Below are 15,759 nucleotides of genomic sequence, written 5' to 3'. Positions count from 1 at the left end.
CTCCTATCGCTATGGTGTCAAATAATCCCAGGTCGTACCAGTCCTTGAGATAAGCTCAGCCACGAGAGTTAGCATCTAATGACCCAATGTTCACACATGCCCTATTTCCGCATTCGCCTGCCAAGTATGGGGCTACGAATCAAGATACTCAAAATATGTGCACAGAACTTGTGTAGTAAAAAGACTCTAGGTGATTGCTTTAGGCAAATGGAAGGAAAGTTTACTTACAATTTCATCCATATACTTCGACCATGGTTCGTTTATCTGTGATATCTTTGTCTTTTTTTTCTTTTTTTTTTTAGAAGCAACCCATCATATACGATCATAATTTAACATGATCACAATTTCTGACCGCACGATGCCTGAGCATAGTCACAGAGAAGGTTGGTTTGACAGGGTTCTTGGCCATGATGGAAACCAGCACAACACCTCCATTAGTATCCATTAAAGCCTTTTGCATATCTGCCTTAAAGCCTTCTGAGCATGTCCTCGAAGCTTACACTCAAGTTTATAAGCTTATTTCACTGGATAATGCCCCTCCTGTGGCTTGCAGAAATAACCGCCAGCTGCATGCTGGTCTCCTAGTGTCTAGCAGAGCCCTGCGTCGCGTGCAACAAACAAACTGGGGTCGAATATGTACATCATGTCCAAACCAGCTATTATCTCTTACTAAAGGAAGACTGTGCTAGCATTGTGACTGCTTTTGATGAGATTGTATCAGGTTACAGGTGGTATAACTCAAAATCGTAGTGCCGGATGGAGCCTTGTCCTCCAGTTCCCACTTCTCCATCCATCATCTACCCTCCCGACTCCCACTTTATTCTTTTTCCTCCGCACAGACTGAATCTGAGGCAGTATTGTCAATTTACATAGTGTATTCACGGTGATATAGGGCTTGTGGTTGTTCTGGGGCTCTAGGACAATGCAATCAGCGGAGACAAAGTGCTATTTCTAGCAATACAGCACTGAGGTCGGGGTTGTTTTCTTTGTCTTCAAGTGAAAGGGGCTATTTACATGAGCAACGTTGTTGTACAAGTCGTTTTGGAACCTTTTACTATGCCGATGAAAGCTGCGAGAGTCAAAGGACGCATTGATTTTGACCACCTGCGCCAATCACTCTTGGAAGGAGAAGAGCGAGTTGAAACGTGTCGCGCCAAAGAAACTGTATCGATACACTGAACGGTATGTCATTCTGCCTCATTACAGTCAGTTTGGGTTATCAGAAATAGTTATTAACTGATGTACAAACCTGCAGAAGAATGACTGCCTGGGAAGCCCACGGTGCTACAAGCATGCTGCATATCTCGATACTTCCTGCCCTTGTGGAGGAACACACATAATCCGAAATGGAGTGCTAACCCCATTAACATCTCCTGGATTGCCACCTCGACTCATTATACCCGGTGTTCCCGACAGGATGCAAACGACAGACACTGGGCTGCCTAGTCTTCGATCTGGGCCTGGGTCGCCCTCTGAACTGAATAATGGTGGCAGTAAGTCAAATAACGCCGGAGGAGAATTGTCCTCAACTGGACCTCGCAGTCTGAGTATAGCATGGATGGGACTGAAACCGCGCTTTGCAGTCAGAGGTAATGAAAGGTTTACTGAGTTTTAATAATTTCTGGAATTAAATCGATGGCATCTCACTTGAACCCTCTTGCTAGGTAAGCAAGGCGCTGAGCAAAGGGACCCCTCATGTTCTCTCGGGCTGCATGTCGCGCTATCGACGCGACAAAAGCTGCCCGATAACAGAAAGATGTCAATTGCTCCCGTACGGTTATTACTACCCTGTGTAATGCAAAGATTCCCAGTGGATTAGGACACAGTTCACTACTCATCAGGTGGACAAATTGGGCTTTTCGATTTTCATAGTATGATGAAAAAGGAAACTTCGTATGTCTTTCTCAGGGCCCGGGGGGAGCGCTCACGGCCTGATGATGAGCCGAAATGTTAGTGACAGTTGACAGCTTGGGAGCGAGAATTGCATGATCAGAAGAGCAGGCCATGAGACCAGAAGATCTACCTAGGAGATGCACTCGAAGAACGAGTTGCAAAAGTACCAGCACTTCATTTGCTTTCAGGCTTGACCTTCTAGAAAGGCGTGGGCGTTGATCACACAGGTGGAGCCTGTCGCTTTTGCTACAAAGTACCAACCTTTGGACAACATTTGGCAAGTCTACCATATTTTCCATGGACATTTTTCTTATTCAGAAATGGCACCATATGTGTCGTTGCCATAGCAAGCAGCGAATAGTTCCATAGACGCGGCATCGGAAGAACAATGAACTATTACAAGATTATTCAGGATTATCAGCCCACTGACACAAGGCTCTAGATGCAAGATTCATGATACGCCTACCAAACTGTGCCCAAGTCTTCCAACGCAAAAGCCGATACAAATATGGGTAACTACTGAGGCAGGTTTATTATCGACAACCTCATCTCCAGGACTTTTCCTCGACCCAGGGCTGCCCACATGTACTCCAACATCAAAGGCTGGCAATGATCTCTCAGAAAACGATCCTTGGCCTGTGGATATTCTGGCTCTCTGCCAAAATTCAAGTTGCTCGAGCATCTTGCTGGTTCAAGAATGGTACTAAGGCCCGGGATTACTTCCCTTGTGACCCAACAGACAACACCAGCTTATGTTGTCCCGGCTTCACGCAAGCTACCCTCTGTTATAGTGATGACGGCTGTTTCGTTCCAGAAACGGGATGGGTTGAGCCAGCATGTACCATTGAGGGCTGGTCCAGTTGCATCTTACCAAGTGAAATCTGTGCTATCATTCACGAGAAATATCGTCAGTTCTCCAAATACGTGGGGGAAGGGCACCGAGCCAAAGACACTAACGTGCTTCTTCTAGCCAGTTACGCACACGTCGAATGCCTTGGAAACCCACTTCGAACCTTTCCATATGCTATATGGGGTATGACCGAAGAGGAATTCGAATTTATCTTTCTTCTCCCAACAAAGCATCCGACGTCATCTGCTAGTACAACTCGACAACCCCCGCCGATAGCATCAGAGCAATCGAATTCTTCACCCACACCGACGGCACCTAACCTCTCCAACGAATCCTACACCACATCATCATCTCTCGCGGCAGGCGCAAAGGCAGGGATAGCTGTTGGCGCAGCCAGCCTAGCAGTCTGCTTAGTTGTCATTGTATGGCTGATCGTCAAATTGAGAAAGAAAGAGGCTCAACTAGAAAACGCATTGGCAGAGAGCCAGAGACATGGATCCTCGGTGGAAGGAGCTCAGAAGAAGACAATTGAGTCAGGAGCGTCAGGCATACAGACTGGATTTCTCTCTGAGCTCGATAACAGTAGTAGTATCCCTATTCGTCTTCAGCCACCATTTCCCGTATACGAACTTCCAGCCACCTTCATTCCAACAAATAGGGGCTGAAAAAAAGGTTTTCAGATATCTCGCCTGATATCACGGCGTTCGTCTTTCCTCGGCTTTTTTTTTCTTCCAAGAGCTGCAAAATATAATAAATGGCTCAATAGGAATGATTCTCGATTAAGTAAACCATATGTTTTGTGATACTGTTTGCGCACGGAAGGCAGAAGGAGGATGAAAGAACAGAATTGGCGGCAGGCCATTAATAGGGGGTACCTAAGAGATGGTAGTCGGGTTAGAGACGAGCGAAATACGATACGATCGGAAGAGAACAGGACAGCAATCGTAGAGAAGGAAGCGTTTGAGACTTCAAAAAGTTCAAAAATCAGTGGATATAATTACTGTATACTGAAGATACAACCCATACTCCTATCCAGTCCATTCCGTTTCAACAACCGATCCATTCTACTTCATGCCAACAACTGCCCCTGAAACCCCCATCCCGCAGAACGCTGGCTTCACTAACAGAAGCTCAATCCCAACAGAGACCATGGAACTCCGCCCATGCTGCGCTTTCTCCCATCTTTCTAGGCTAGGTGCTGAAGGGCATACTGAGCAGTAAAAACACCGAGAGCAAACTGAAACCATTCTCATACCAGAACTACCCCGCTATCCGATCCCAGGTCCAATACCAAGCAAAACATGCAATGACCAAGCAAATCCATGAAACCTAGCATCACGCCGAATAGACACTCCTCTCCAACTCCGTCCCAGACTCAGCCAGCTTTACATTCCCCTCGCTGCAATTCTCCTCATCGATTCGATCCAACGACGACCCATCCATGCCACTATGCCATCTGCCACGTCTCACACGGGGAAATATCCCCAGAGATGTGGACGACGGAGACATCGCCAATGGCAAAGGTGACAGCACCACCGTCTGGTCATCATCACCATCCCCCTCCCTCAACTGTCCTTCAAACAACTGCAACAAACTCCCCCAATCCTCGTCACCTCTCTCATCTTCCGACCCCGCAAAACTCCTCAAGCCCCACCCCTCCGCAAACAACAGGTATTCTGGCCCCATCTAGTGACCGTAAACCCCATCCTCCTCATCACTCTCGCCACTATCGTCACTATCACTCTCCGCGCCCACCCCGGGGACACCATACCCTCTGCGTCTAGCGAGATCCTCCTCCAGTCCGCCGGCTCCATCGCCCGCGACGTCGTCGTATCCCTCGCCTCCAAGGAGAGACAAGGCAACGGGCAAGAAAACAAGCGCATGGGATGCGGCGAAGACAACGAGCGCAACCCAAATCCGGAAATAATAAATCTCAAAGATCTTGCTCCTCGTGAACGCAAGAACTGCGACACCCAGGATCTTAGTCACCGTAATTCCCGAGAAGACCGAAGCGCCAACATTCGCCAGCGCGGTCCATGCCCTGGCGTCGCGCAAGGTCTTATCCCTCCCGCTGCCGCTGCCATGGTTGAAGCGGGCCTTGGCACGTGAGAGAAGCGTTCGCGAAGGGAACATGAATGCCCGAGCAACATGGGCACAGAACTCGACTGCGATGCCGACACAGATGATCAGGTTGACAAGGGAGACGGCATTGAGGCTGACGCCCATGACGGCCATTGCACCGATGATGTCGACGATGGTCATGATAACAGTCATGGTGACCACCGTGGCAGTACGCACGGAGCCAAGGAGGAGGGAGGACACGATGAAGACAATCCCAACCGCTGAGCCGAGGAGGGCGGTAGTGAGCCCGACGATGGAGGCGTACTGGTCGAAGAAGATGTAGAAGAGGCTGTAAGGGAAGACGTCCAGCCCCGTGGCACGGGAGATATCACCTGCGATGCGCCTCGCTGCGGCGTAGGCGTTGATAAAATCGGCCTGGCTGCGGAGTGGGACGTGGCTCGTACGAAAATGGCTCGCCAACAGGGTATCCCGTTCGGTATCAACCACGACCGCATCACCGTACGAAGCCTGGCCGGCAAGGGGGCAATCTTCGCTTGTTGGCGCGGTCAGGAAGCGACGGAGATAGTACACAAACTCCTCACCCTCCGGCATTCCTGACAGGGTGATGTTCCAGGCCGGATCGCGACGTGCGAAGCAAGGCTTGCGACGTTCGACGCAGCATGCTTCGTTGTCTGGGTTGAGCCACATGAAGAAGTCATCAAGCCAGCCAGCTGTCGGGGACGAGATGTACGAGACATCGGGGCGCTTGCGCTCCTGCTCGAGGATGTTGGTAAGAGACATCGTCTCGCATGTAGTAAACCGCGAGCAGATCTTCTGTTGGCCCTCACGAGTCGTAGCATTAAACTCGCGCGTAACAAAGAACACGGGCGGGCCGGCATCGAAGTAGTCGTAGAGATCGTTGAAATACGGGATTAGGTAAGAATCATCGGGGATGGCCACTCTCTGATCCAAGCCAAGCTCAACCTCCGGTAGTAGCGCCACTCCAGCGGCAAAGAGACCAAGGAAGACGGTCACGATGACAGTCTTGGCTTTCTTGCTCAACAGCGCGGGGGCATACGTCTTGCGAATGAACTGCTGCAGCAGGCTCTCCGACGGCTCTTCGTAATACCTAGCCGCAGCGCCAAACCCGTTGCTGTTGTTATCCAGATGCACCCGAGCCGACTTGACCTGCACGCAGGGGAAGCAATCCGCCCTGGCATCCTCAACACGGATCTGGTTGAGCGTGAGCACTGAGATGAACATCGTAACTTGTAGAAGGGCATTGATGAGGACCGCACCGGCGGCATAAATCGCAAAGTTCCGCACAGCAGGCATACCGACAAACGAGCCCAGAGAAAAGCAAATCGTCTCCGTGATGGCTGAGAACAAAATAGAGGGTCCCATCCGGCCTAAGGCTTTGGCGATCCGGATCTCAACCACATCATCTGGATGGCTGATATTGACCCGCTCAAACTCATGGACAATCAAGAAAATGTTGTCGACGCCGACGGCAAGTACGATGAACGGGATGACGTCGACAATAATCAGCGTCGCGCGCAGACCAACCCACGAAAACAGCCCAATCGAAGCCGTAATCGACATGAGCACGATGAGAATTCCCACAACGCCAAGCGTAAACTTTGACTCAACCAGAGCGATAGCCGGGTTGCGCAGCAGGTCACGGAGCGAAAGGGTTGTCGAACCGAGGGCGATCGAGGCGTACAGGAACATGATGATGTAGCTGATGACTACTATCTTGGCATCCGTGTTCGTCGACTTGTTGAGCTCTTCTTCGAGGCTGATCTCTGTCGAGAAAGAAAGCCTCAGACCGCGATCCCTTGCCTCTTCCTGGACATCAAGGAGACGATCACGTAGCGCCGCCTCCCAGTCCATAGCGCGAGTTGTCTCGTAGGAGCCCTCGGCGTAGTTCCTGAGCACCCAGGTGACGGTCATGGCAGTTGCCTCGACCGGGTCGCCGCCCTCAGGGTAGCCGCCGAGGATCATATTCGGCTCCAGGGGCTGGCCATACGCGGGACGACAATTGACAGGCGACTCGGCGCACTCCCTCAAAGTATCCTTCCATGTCCAGGGGTCCACGAAATCCGGATCATCCTGGAAGTATGCCGCCACCGACTGCACGACACACGCGTCGCCGGTCGGCTTGAAGCACAGATCCTGCAAGGTGCTCCCAAACTTAGGTCCCTTCAAGGCGCGAATGCTCTGCTCAACGCTCATCCACCACACAATCGTCTCGTAGCTTAGCACCGGACCAGGACCCGACGGCAGAGTATCATTGACCAAAAAGATCTTCTCGCTCCGATAGAACGGCCCGAAATTCTCATCGAAGAACGCCTTCTCCTGCGCAGCCGCACTCGTCGGGCTAACCCACAGCCGAGCCGGGTCCTTCTCGATCTCGAAATGGAACCACCCCGCGCTGAGGATCATTACAATTAACACACACGTTGAGATGGTCAGGGCCGGGAATCGCGCAGCTGTGTGTCCGAGTCGGGAAAAGGCAGTGTCGCACCAGGTATTGAGGACGTAGGTCTTCGCAGGCGGAGGCCGTATCCTATTTCCCAGCACGTCGCGGTCGTCATCCTCGTCTTCGCTCGCAGTTGCGTCAGCCAGCAGCCTGAGCCGCTCTCCACGGCGCTTGGTATGCCTCTTCCATGCAGCTCGGATGGCCATAGCCGCGAACGTCAGCAAGAGTACCAAGCTGTAGGTCAAGATGGATGCGAACGACAGGCATGGCAGCCGGCCGACGTGACACGAGCCAGCCTTCTCAACTGCGGGCAGCTCGGGGCAGACAGCCGGACAGTCGATACATGCGCAGCGGAATGCCGGGTCCTCATCGTTGCACTTCTTCGGCTTCATCGGCAGCGGGGACATACTACGTTCGGGGTATGTCTCGGGGTCAGGGAAGTTGATCTGAAATGGGGAGCCACCAAACCGTTCCTGACCCAAGAACCTCAGTAGCTGCGTGTAATTCCTCGCGCCACCGCCGATGAGATCCATCGCCCTTGAATTTGTCGGACCAAACTTGACATCCTTACAACTGTCATAAAATCCCTCTCCGTAGTCCTTACTAATAAGCTGATCTAGCTCCGTCACCAACAGCTTCCCTCCCTTCTCAATTGCTTTCGTAACATTGATAAACAGACTCTGATCCGGCGAACACGTAAAAGTGCAAAACATGTTGTAGAAATTCTCCTTGCACGCGGGACAGCTCGCAATGATCTGGTTCGCAGTCTTCAGATTGCCTCTCAGGGTATCAACCTGGTCGGCATCGCAGCACACGGGCCCCTCAGCCCATTTCGGCCCACACAGCTCAACGAGCTGTTGACGCAGCGCATCATCGGGCTCGTGCGCGGGGCCGTTGTCCACGCAGGGGAGCTGTGGTCCGAAGAAGGACTTGGAGCCGCAGTTGTGGCGGACTGCGCAGCGGCCAGCTTCGTGTTTTGGCGTCAGGAGCATCGTCTCTGGCGCTGAAGAAGCTGCGACGAGGGGAGAGAGGGCCGTGGTGAGGAAGAGCCCTCCTGAGAGGAGGAGGGCTGGAAGGTTGGTCATGGTGAGTGTGGGCGCGGCATGCGCCGGTTGTGGGGTGTTAGGTCGGGTTATGATTACGCGATTGACGGCTGAGCTTCGCGCTGAGTTCTGGTGGATCAATGGACAGGAAATCTAAAAATAACCGGGAGAACTGTGGGAAGAAGTAATAATGATTTGTTGCCGAAAGAGTTGATGATGATGATGGAAGGAGCAATACTCCAGGCAGCGAGCTGTCCTCGCGGAGGCGGTATCAAGTTGATCCAGTCGCCCTACGTTGGACGTCATGCGTCATGCGTGAGGTTTGGCGGTCGCTCATTGGCGGGTTTCTCCGTTCCTGATCTAAGGGCCCGCTGAGAACGGCCACGCAGATCTTTGTGCCAGGGTGTTTCATCAGCGACCGCCGAGATAAGGGTTAGGGTTCACCAGGCACGGATCCAGGTCGTGACAACATCAAGGTCAGACCTCCCGCGAAGCTCAGAAGTGCTAATGGATGTTTCTGACGAAGAACTCTCTGTAGTCATGGACCATGGAACGGCAGTTAAGCAGTAAACACTAAATTAACATCAGCATTCATGGCTGACTGTCTCATCCATCACTTGATCCCTAGAATTCCGAGCGTCAACAGCATCATTGAGTACATTAGCAATGTCAACAACCTCTCTTAAACCAAGCTCTAGCTCTCCTTGAGGTGCATCCAAAGATGCCAGATTGACAATGCAATAGACAGACAACATAGCCCATCCACATTGCCAGATATTCGCCCATGACTCTGGTATAACACCACATCGCCTGACGAGATTTGTCCCTCTAGCCAATACTTAAGAAAGAAACAGAAACATGTCAAATACCGCGCTCCGGGGTATCTTGAACCAGACACCAACCAGACACTTATCCATAACGCCTGAGCTCCCAGCACTCAAACACCGATCACTATGTCCGTCCTGTAACCAGAAATCCTCCCGTCAAGACCTCAAACCGCCACCCATTGTTCCTTAAATACGCCCCAACCGTTTGTCGCATCGGACTCACCCCACCCTTACTATGCTTCCCCTGGCCAGTAATCACCGTGAAGCCACCTCCCCCTTCCCTCACAGTCCTTTTTGCGCCGCCCCTACGGGCGCTACTCTCGTCATTGCAAATTGCGTCCCACCAAGCTCGCAGCCTTTGGTCTGCGATCCGCACGCCGTCTGCGACGTTAACGCCGTGCAGGTCGACGCTTGTCTTGGTGGAGTTTTTCGCGACGATGGCGTCGGCTTCCCGGGAGATGTGGGCGCGTTGGAGGGAGAGTGCTTCGCGCAGGCGTTCAGTGTACACGACAGCGCCTTGGCGACCAAGGGGGCCGGCCCGGCCTCGTAGAAGGGATGAGGCTTGCGAGGCGGAATGATTGATCATGTCGGAGGAGGGGCAAGGAGGCAGAGCTGGTGAGATGGGAGACATGATAGTTGGGGACGTAGGCGTGGAGAAGGAAATCGATGATGTCGAAACAGGAGGGGGGCGGGGTTGAGGGGGCAGCCGGCGAGCCGGACGAGCCGGTGAGGGCAGGAAGTCCGCAGCTCCCTGGAGCTCCTCGTCCTGGCCAGTCGATGAGACCGCCTTATAGCTGATGGTAAGCTTGTTTGCATTCTTGGAGGACTTGCCCTTGGCCTTCTTTGTGCCGCGCGAGCCGCTGCCATTCGCTCTCGTATACTCCTCCTGCACGAAACCGTCGATCCCCTTAGGCCGAGCGCCTTCTTCGTTGATGGCGGCGCGCGACAACAGATCCTCAATGGTGCCAACAATGTCGCCGTTGTTCTCGCGCAGGACGATCTGTAGCGTATGGTCCTTGAACTGACCAGGGAAGACCAAGTGCAGCGTCTGGAGCTTTTGCTCATCGGTCAACTCACTCTGGTCGGTCAGGGCCAGTTGCGGCTGGGAGGAAAGGTCGGACAAATCGGAATAGTCTGAGACGCTGGTGCTGTTCTCAGGCACCAGCCAGTCGGTCGTCGAGACCCCGTCGCCGCTGGCGTTCGTGGTACTCTCGTCCAAACGCAGACCCTCGAGGGAGTCGGCCAGGCCGCCACCCGACCCCGATGGATCGAAGCCCGTAGCGGCCTCTGCGCTGGCTGTCTCAGCGAGAAGTCGCAGGTCGGCGCGGATGGCGTCGAGCTCCTTGACGATGTCGCGGTCACCCGAGAGCGCGAGGATGAGAGACTCGTCCAGGACAGAGCCGAACTCCTCCTAAAAAAAGATAGAAGCCCGGAAGGGCCAATGATCAGTGATTGGTTCGCCTTTGCGTCGCCTGAATTTTCATGGGAGTGTCTGTGGCCCGTATCTCATGGGCGTCCCGTCTCCGGGGTCGCGGCGCAGCCAGATTTGGATTGTAGGGTTGTGAAAGTAGGGACGGTGAGGGACACGAACCACAAGCATTCTTCGGTTCTGCTCGGCGATATCGCCGGCAGTGGTATCGGTTTTCGCGGTCATCCCAGTCCAATTTTTGCGTTATCGGCCGTCGCTAGGGGTGTGAGCTGGTAGTAAAGACGAAAAAAGTTTGAAGAAGCGCTACAGACTCGAAGACACATGGTGGATAGACAGCCGCCGTTTGTTGTTTGGGGGACAGGGTGAAGGGATCCAGTCTTGGTTTTCAAGGCATGCTAGCATTGGCTCGTTATCGATAAGTACGACACTGGAGAAGCTAGCGTTTGCAGTCGACGGGATTCTGAGATTGTGATGAATGCGACAATATCACGTCAGGCATAAACACAATCTCATGCAGCAAGATACGGCATCTTGTAGCTAGTCCACGCGGAAAATGCTGCAGAATGTATGCGGGATCACAGCGGCGAGTGGATCATTTGAACTGTGATGCCAATGCGGGGAGTCGCCGTTTGCATCTGGCCCAGGTCAATCAACTGAAGCCAGATCACACAGTAGCATAATGTTGTAAATGCTTGTTGGCCTTAACAGCTTCATCGTATCGAAGCAAACAGGTTGATTCTAGCTATATCAATAATAATTGAGCTTTTCAGTAAGAAGACGGGGCTAGCATGGCGCAACAGACCTTTTCTCCCTCCCCCCCCAAAAGCTTTGACCAATGTAGCTTAGAGAGTAACACATTTCTTCCGTGTCTCCACGTGGTCATTGAAAAGGTCAAAAAGCGGACAAGACGATGTTGAAAAGTTAACTTACTTCCGAAGCCTTACATGTTCCCACTGACCTGTGGGCCATGAGGTAATTCTCTACGAAAAGAACCAATTTGGCGACTTGCGATTTTAGCGATATGCTTCTCTCCCACTGTGAAGTCATCGGGCAGCAACCCCCACGTAACTCGCATGAGGTTAACAACTCGTCCAGTTACACTCCTTGATGCACTTCCAGGCCTCTCAAGACTGCACTGGTGAGCTCTGCTTCGGATTATCGGCGAGGACAAGAGAAGAAGCTGGAATATCCCACTTTCGGCGGTTTCTCCATCATGGGTCCGAAACAGGTGCGCATTCACAGGCCGCATTCCTCGGGCCCAACACCAATCTTTTGCAATCGGTGGACAACACCATACTAGAAGACCGATACAAGATGTTACTGCATGCTCAAGGAGATGGTTCTGACCTTGTTCCACATGGCCGATTCCTGTGCCATTATGCAGGCACGACAGCATCTCCTCACGTAAGCACGTTGCCGCGGTTTCGGCCTTAAAGCTCAGAGATAGGCTTTCAGTGCTTCTATGCAGAGCAACATGGGAACTTGTTCGAGTTCTCAGAGCCGGTTATTTCGTTCCCAGCTCGAAGCAGGAGAACTTATGGTATTGCGAGCATCACAACAAGCCGTCAGTGAGCCGGCGGCAAGACCGCTTTCGGCAATCCCACGGGCACGCTGGGGGCCGCAGGCATAACTTTAAACGCCGGCTGTCGGGGGCGTCCCGGCCTCCGCGGCGTTCCGGCCTTTCGGAGAGGGTCCCACCTTTCTGTCGTATGAAGGCTGGGAACTTCTGCAACGTGGAATGCGAACCCGGTTGGGGTTGAGGCACTTGCCATTGAACTAAAAGGCAAGTGGGGGGAGGTGGTAACCTCGGGCATGTGTTAGAAGCTCCAGGTTTCTCCTTGCATGTTTTTTTTTTTGGACGTAGCCAACGACTTGTATAATGCCATGAGCGTCCCGTATCTCTGCTAGATGTGAGAGAATGCATCAGGCTTAAATAATCTTACTGCTGCACATAGTTACAGAGTATACAAACAAGCGCCATGGCGCCATCCAAGAAATTTGTCAACGGCCCGGACCCGTTGAAAGGGCAAGTCTTCCAATTCCATGTTTACAGAGCTCGGGGCATCACTGACAACCTCAGGCCTGATGTCCCTTATGCCGAGGCCAAAACGAAAAAGAACCCGGTTCTCCGGGGTATCTGGTTATTCTGCGCGGCCTTTCTGTGAGTGTAAGCACCAAGTAACCTTCAGGGCCTGCCACTAACAACTATACACAGTATGGAGTGGTTCCGCTTTATCCGCGAGCGCATCTGGCGCCACACAGGCTTCGATTCTCTTCGGCGCATTATCCCCTATATCGAGGACTACGAGCCGTGGTATGAGCCGCTCGTGATTCCTCGACCTGATGATCTGTCGCAAAAGGTCGATAGCTTGGACAGTGGCCAAGCCCAAACCTCCCCGACTAATGAGAGCCAGGACGAGGAGGATGATGAGGAAGAGAAATTCCCGACCCCGCCCCTGTACTACACCATTCAGGACTACCGCCGCGCCTACCTCTCTGGCACTCTCACCCCCACGGACGTAGTCCGCTCCATACTCGGCCTCATTCACCCCAAAGACGCCCCCCATTCCCAAGCGGTAACCGCCACACTCATACCCAGCGCCCTCGCAGCCGCTGAGGCCTCAACTGAGCGCTACAAACAAGGCCGGCCTCTTGGTCCCCTCGACGGCGTGCCAACCGTCGTAAAAGATGAATACGACGTCGCAGGCTACCAGACAACCCTCGGATCGCGTAATATCTATGCTTCAACTGAAGATGGGCATCCTAGCACTTGGTGCGTGCAGCAGCTTGAGCAAGCCGGTGCCATAGTCATCGCAAAATCGGCAATGACGGAGTTTGGGCTGGACGCCACGGGGAATAACCCCATCTATGGCACACCAAGGAACCCTTACAACCGCCGTTACTACACCGGAGGTTCATCTTCGGGAACGGGATATTCTGTCGCAGTCGGGCTGGTCCCCGTCGGGCTAGGGAGCGATGGCGGAGGAAGCATCCGGATTCCGGCCGGGTTTTGCGGAGTGTTTGGGCTCAAGCCGACACACGGCCGGGTATCATTTCGCCCTGGGCAGAATCATAGCATCACATGTGCTTGTTTGGGGCCGATGGCAGCTGATATCGAGTCGTTAGCGACTGTATTCGAGGTGATTGCGAAGCCGGACCCGTCGTCACATTTTCCCGAGCTCAAATCCCCTCTTGACCTACGCATGCCTCCCCCGTCATCCGACGAAGAGGATCCGAACCGGCTGCTAGGCATCCCCATAGCCTGGGTTTCCCAAGCATCTCCAGCCGTCCAAACCCTCATCAACTCCCTAATCCGCAAGCTCACCACCACCCACGGCTTCCGCACAGTCCCTATCTCAATTCCCTTCCTCCCCGAAGGCCAGCTTGCCCACGCCATGACAATCCTTACCGACGCAGCAACTCTTCTCCCTCCTCCCCCTGCAACACGCAATCTGACCCCCGCGAACAGGCTCCTTCTTGCTCTGGGCCGAACTACGCCCGCAACGGATTACCTCCTGGCGCAGAAACTCCGCCGCCTGCTGATGCAGCACCTGGCCTGGTTGTGGGAACAGCACCCAGGCATGTTAATCATTACGCCGACGGCTGGATGCGCAGGACTCAAGATCGGGCGCGAGAGTGATGCCGTTCAGGGAGGGTTTGGTGTGAGCGACGGAGATAGCACGATGGAGTGCATGCGGTATGCATGGCTGGCGAATTTCTGTGGGTTGCCGAGTTTGAGTATACCCGTTGGGTTCGTCCAGGCCAGAGGAGGGGATGTACCTGTGGGGATGATGGTCACGGGGGAGTGGTGTGCGGAGGAGAGGTTGCTGAGGTTTGGGAGAGTTGTGGAGAGGGTTTTATACGAGGAGGGGATGCAAGGGAGAAGGAGACGGCCTGGATGCTGGGTGGACGTTTTGGAGAGGGCGAGGGGGAGGGCGAGGGAGAGGGCTGCGGAGTCCGGGGAGGAGAGAGAGTAGAAGGGGGGGTATTGGATTAATCAGTCAAAGGCTTTGGGGTCAGATCAGCCAGGGCATTCCATTTGGGGCAGAGACGTGAAGTTATAGATAACAGTTCATGAACCTGTTCCTTTACTTTGTCTACCAAGTCCCTGATGCCCAAAAACTTGACACTCCGGGTCTCCGTGACGATGTCCGGGGCATCTCCCTGCGGCTTAGCACCTTTCCTTGGCGCAGCTATCCAGCGAGCCTAAGAAATGCACAGCAAACGACCGCTCTTTAACTGGCAAAGCTATCCGGCCCATCAACCGCCGGGACTCCAAATGGCTTCAGACCCCGCGACCTAACTTCACAGCCCGGAGCCAGCCAGGTGCCTGCGTAATGGTGATAGCCAAGGCCGGTGGCAGCGGGCTGCGGTGACGGCATCACACCGTTTTATTGGCTGCGGAAAGAACCACACGCTGCCAGAAGTAACTAAAATTGGCGCTTGCAGCCGTTGTTGCGTCATGGCGGCTGTGTCTCAGCGCCAAGTCGCCAACAGCGCGGCATCCATTGTGCTGACTTGCTGTTGAGGACGGTTGGTTAATCTTGCACTTGCTAACTTGCAAAAGAGACTCGCAGCCCAAAATAAAGATCCGAGCAATTCAAAGAGTGAGCCGGGAGAATCCTTCCGATCGACAACGGCTCAGCTGGCGGATGGATCGGTCGTCGGTGGTACCGATAACAGGGATGGCCTGCGAGCCGTGTACGAGCGCGTCAAGATCATACTTGGCCTTCGGGCAGATGATGTGCAGCTTTTCTTCTTAAAAGCGCACTGCTGCAGGCCCTTACGATGGAGGGGGAAAAAAACGAAATTGGGCCTGTGAAACTACAGAGATCCGCATGGGGTGACATCAAAGTCTCTTAGCGAATGATACGTCGTCGAAGACTCAGAAAAAAAAAAAAAGTGGCATCAAGGCCGCGGAGTGAAACAATCGCGAAAACCGAAACATCAAAAGTGGTCCAAGTCGCCGTTCACGGGGAGGAGACGAAAGAAAAAAACACGCAAATAGATGCGAAACAAGCAGCATCAAAAGAACATATACCTAACAAACTTGCGAGCTGAAAACTGTTTCGAGGTTGTAGCGTGTTGACCGCCTGGACTGGGACGCGGGTGCGGGCAATGTCCGTCGAAGCCGAACCATCGAAGTTGACGTTGAATTTGGCGAATAAATCGAA

At 53.3% G+C, this 15,759-nt stretch overlaps 3 protein-coding genes across 3 annotated transcripts; 1 reads left to right on the top strand and 2 right to left on the bottom strand.

Moving 5' to 3' along the window:
* Positions 1-4,429: 4,429 nt before the first annotated feature.
* CTHT_0043300 (hedgehog receptor-like protein) lies at positions 4,430-8,371 on the bottom strand (the record flags this gene model as incomplete). Its single annotated transcript, XM_006694667.1, has 1 exon — positions 4,430-8,371. One exon carries the CDS (start codon positions 8,369-8,371, stop codon positions 4,430-4,432), a length of 3,942 nt encoding a protein of 1,313 aa, XP_006694730.1.
* A 909-nt stretch (positions 8,372-9,280) lies between these two features.
* On the bottom strand, positions 9,281-10,810 carry CTHT_0043290 (uncharacterized protein; the record flags this gene model as incomplete). The annotated part of the gene is made up of 2 exons (XM_006694666.1): positions 9,281-10,567; positions 10,748-10,810. The coding sequence occupies 2 exons, from the start codon at positions 10,808-10,810 to the stop codon at positions 9,281-9,283; spliced, it is 1,350 nt and encodes a 449-aa protein (XP_006694729.1).
* A 1,754-nt stretch (positions 10,811-12,564) lies between these two features.
* CTHT_0043280 (uncharacterized protein) lies at positions 12,565-14,562 on the top strand (the record flags this gene model as incomplete). Its single annotated transcript, XM_006694665.1, has 2 exons — positions 12,565-12,746; positions 12,801-14,562. The coding sequence occupies 2 exons, from the start codon at positions 12,565-12,567 to the stop codon at positions 14,560-14,562; spliced, it is 1,944 nt and encodes a 647-aa protein (XP_006694728.1).
* Positions 14,563-15,759: the final 1,197 nt, after the last annotated feature.

This window comes from Thermochaetoides thermophila (genome assembly GCF_000221225.1).
Source record: "Thermochaetoides thermophila DSM 1495 unplaced genomic scaffold scf7180000011818, whole genome shotgun sequence".
Classification (NCBI taxonomy): domain Eukaryota; kingdom Fungi; phylum Ascomycota; class Sordariomycetes; order Sordariales; family Chaetomiaceae; genus Thermochaetoides; species Thermochaetoides thermophila.
Note: the sequence above shows the minus strand (reverse complement) of the source record. Positions and strands in the feature narration are given on the sequence as shown.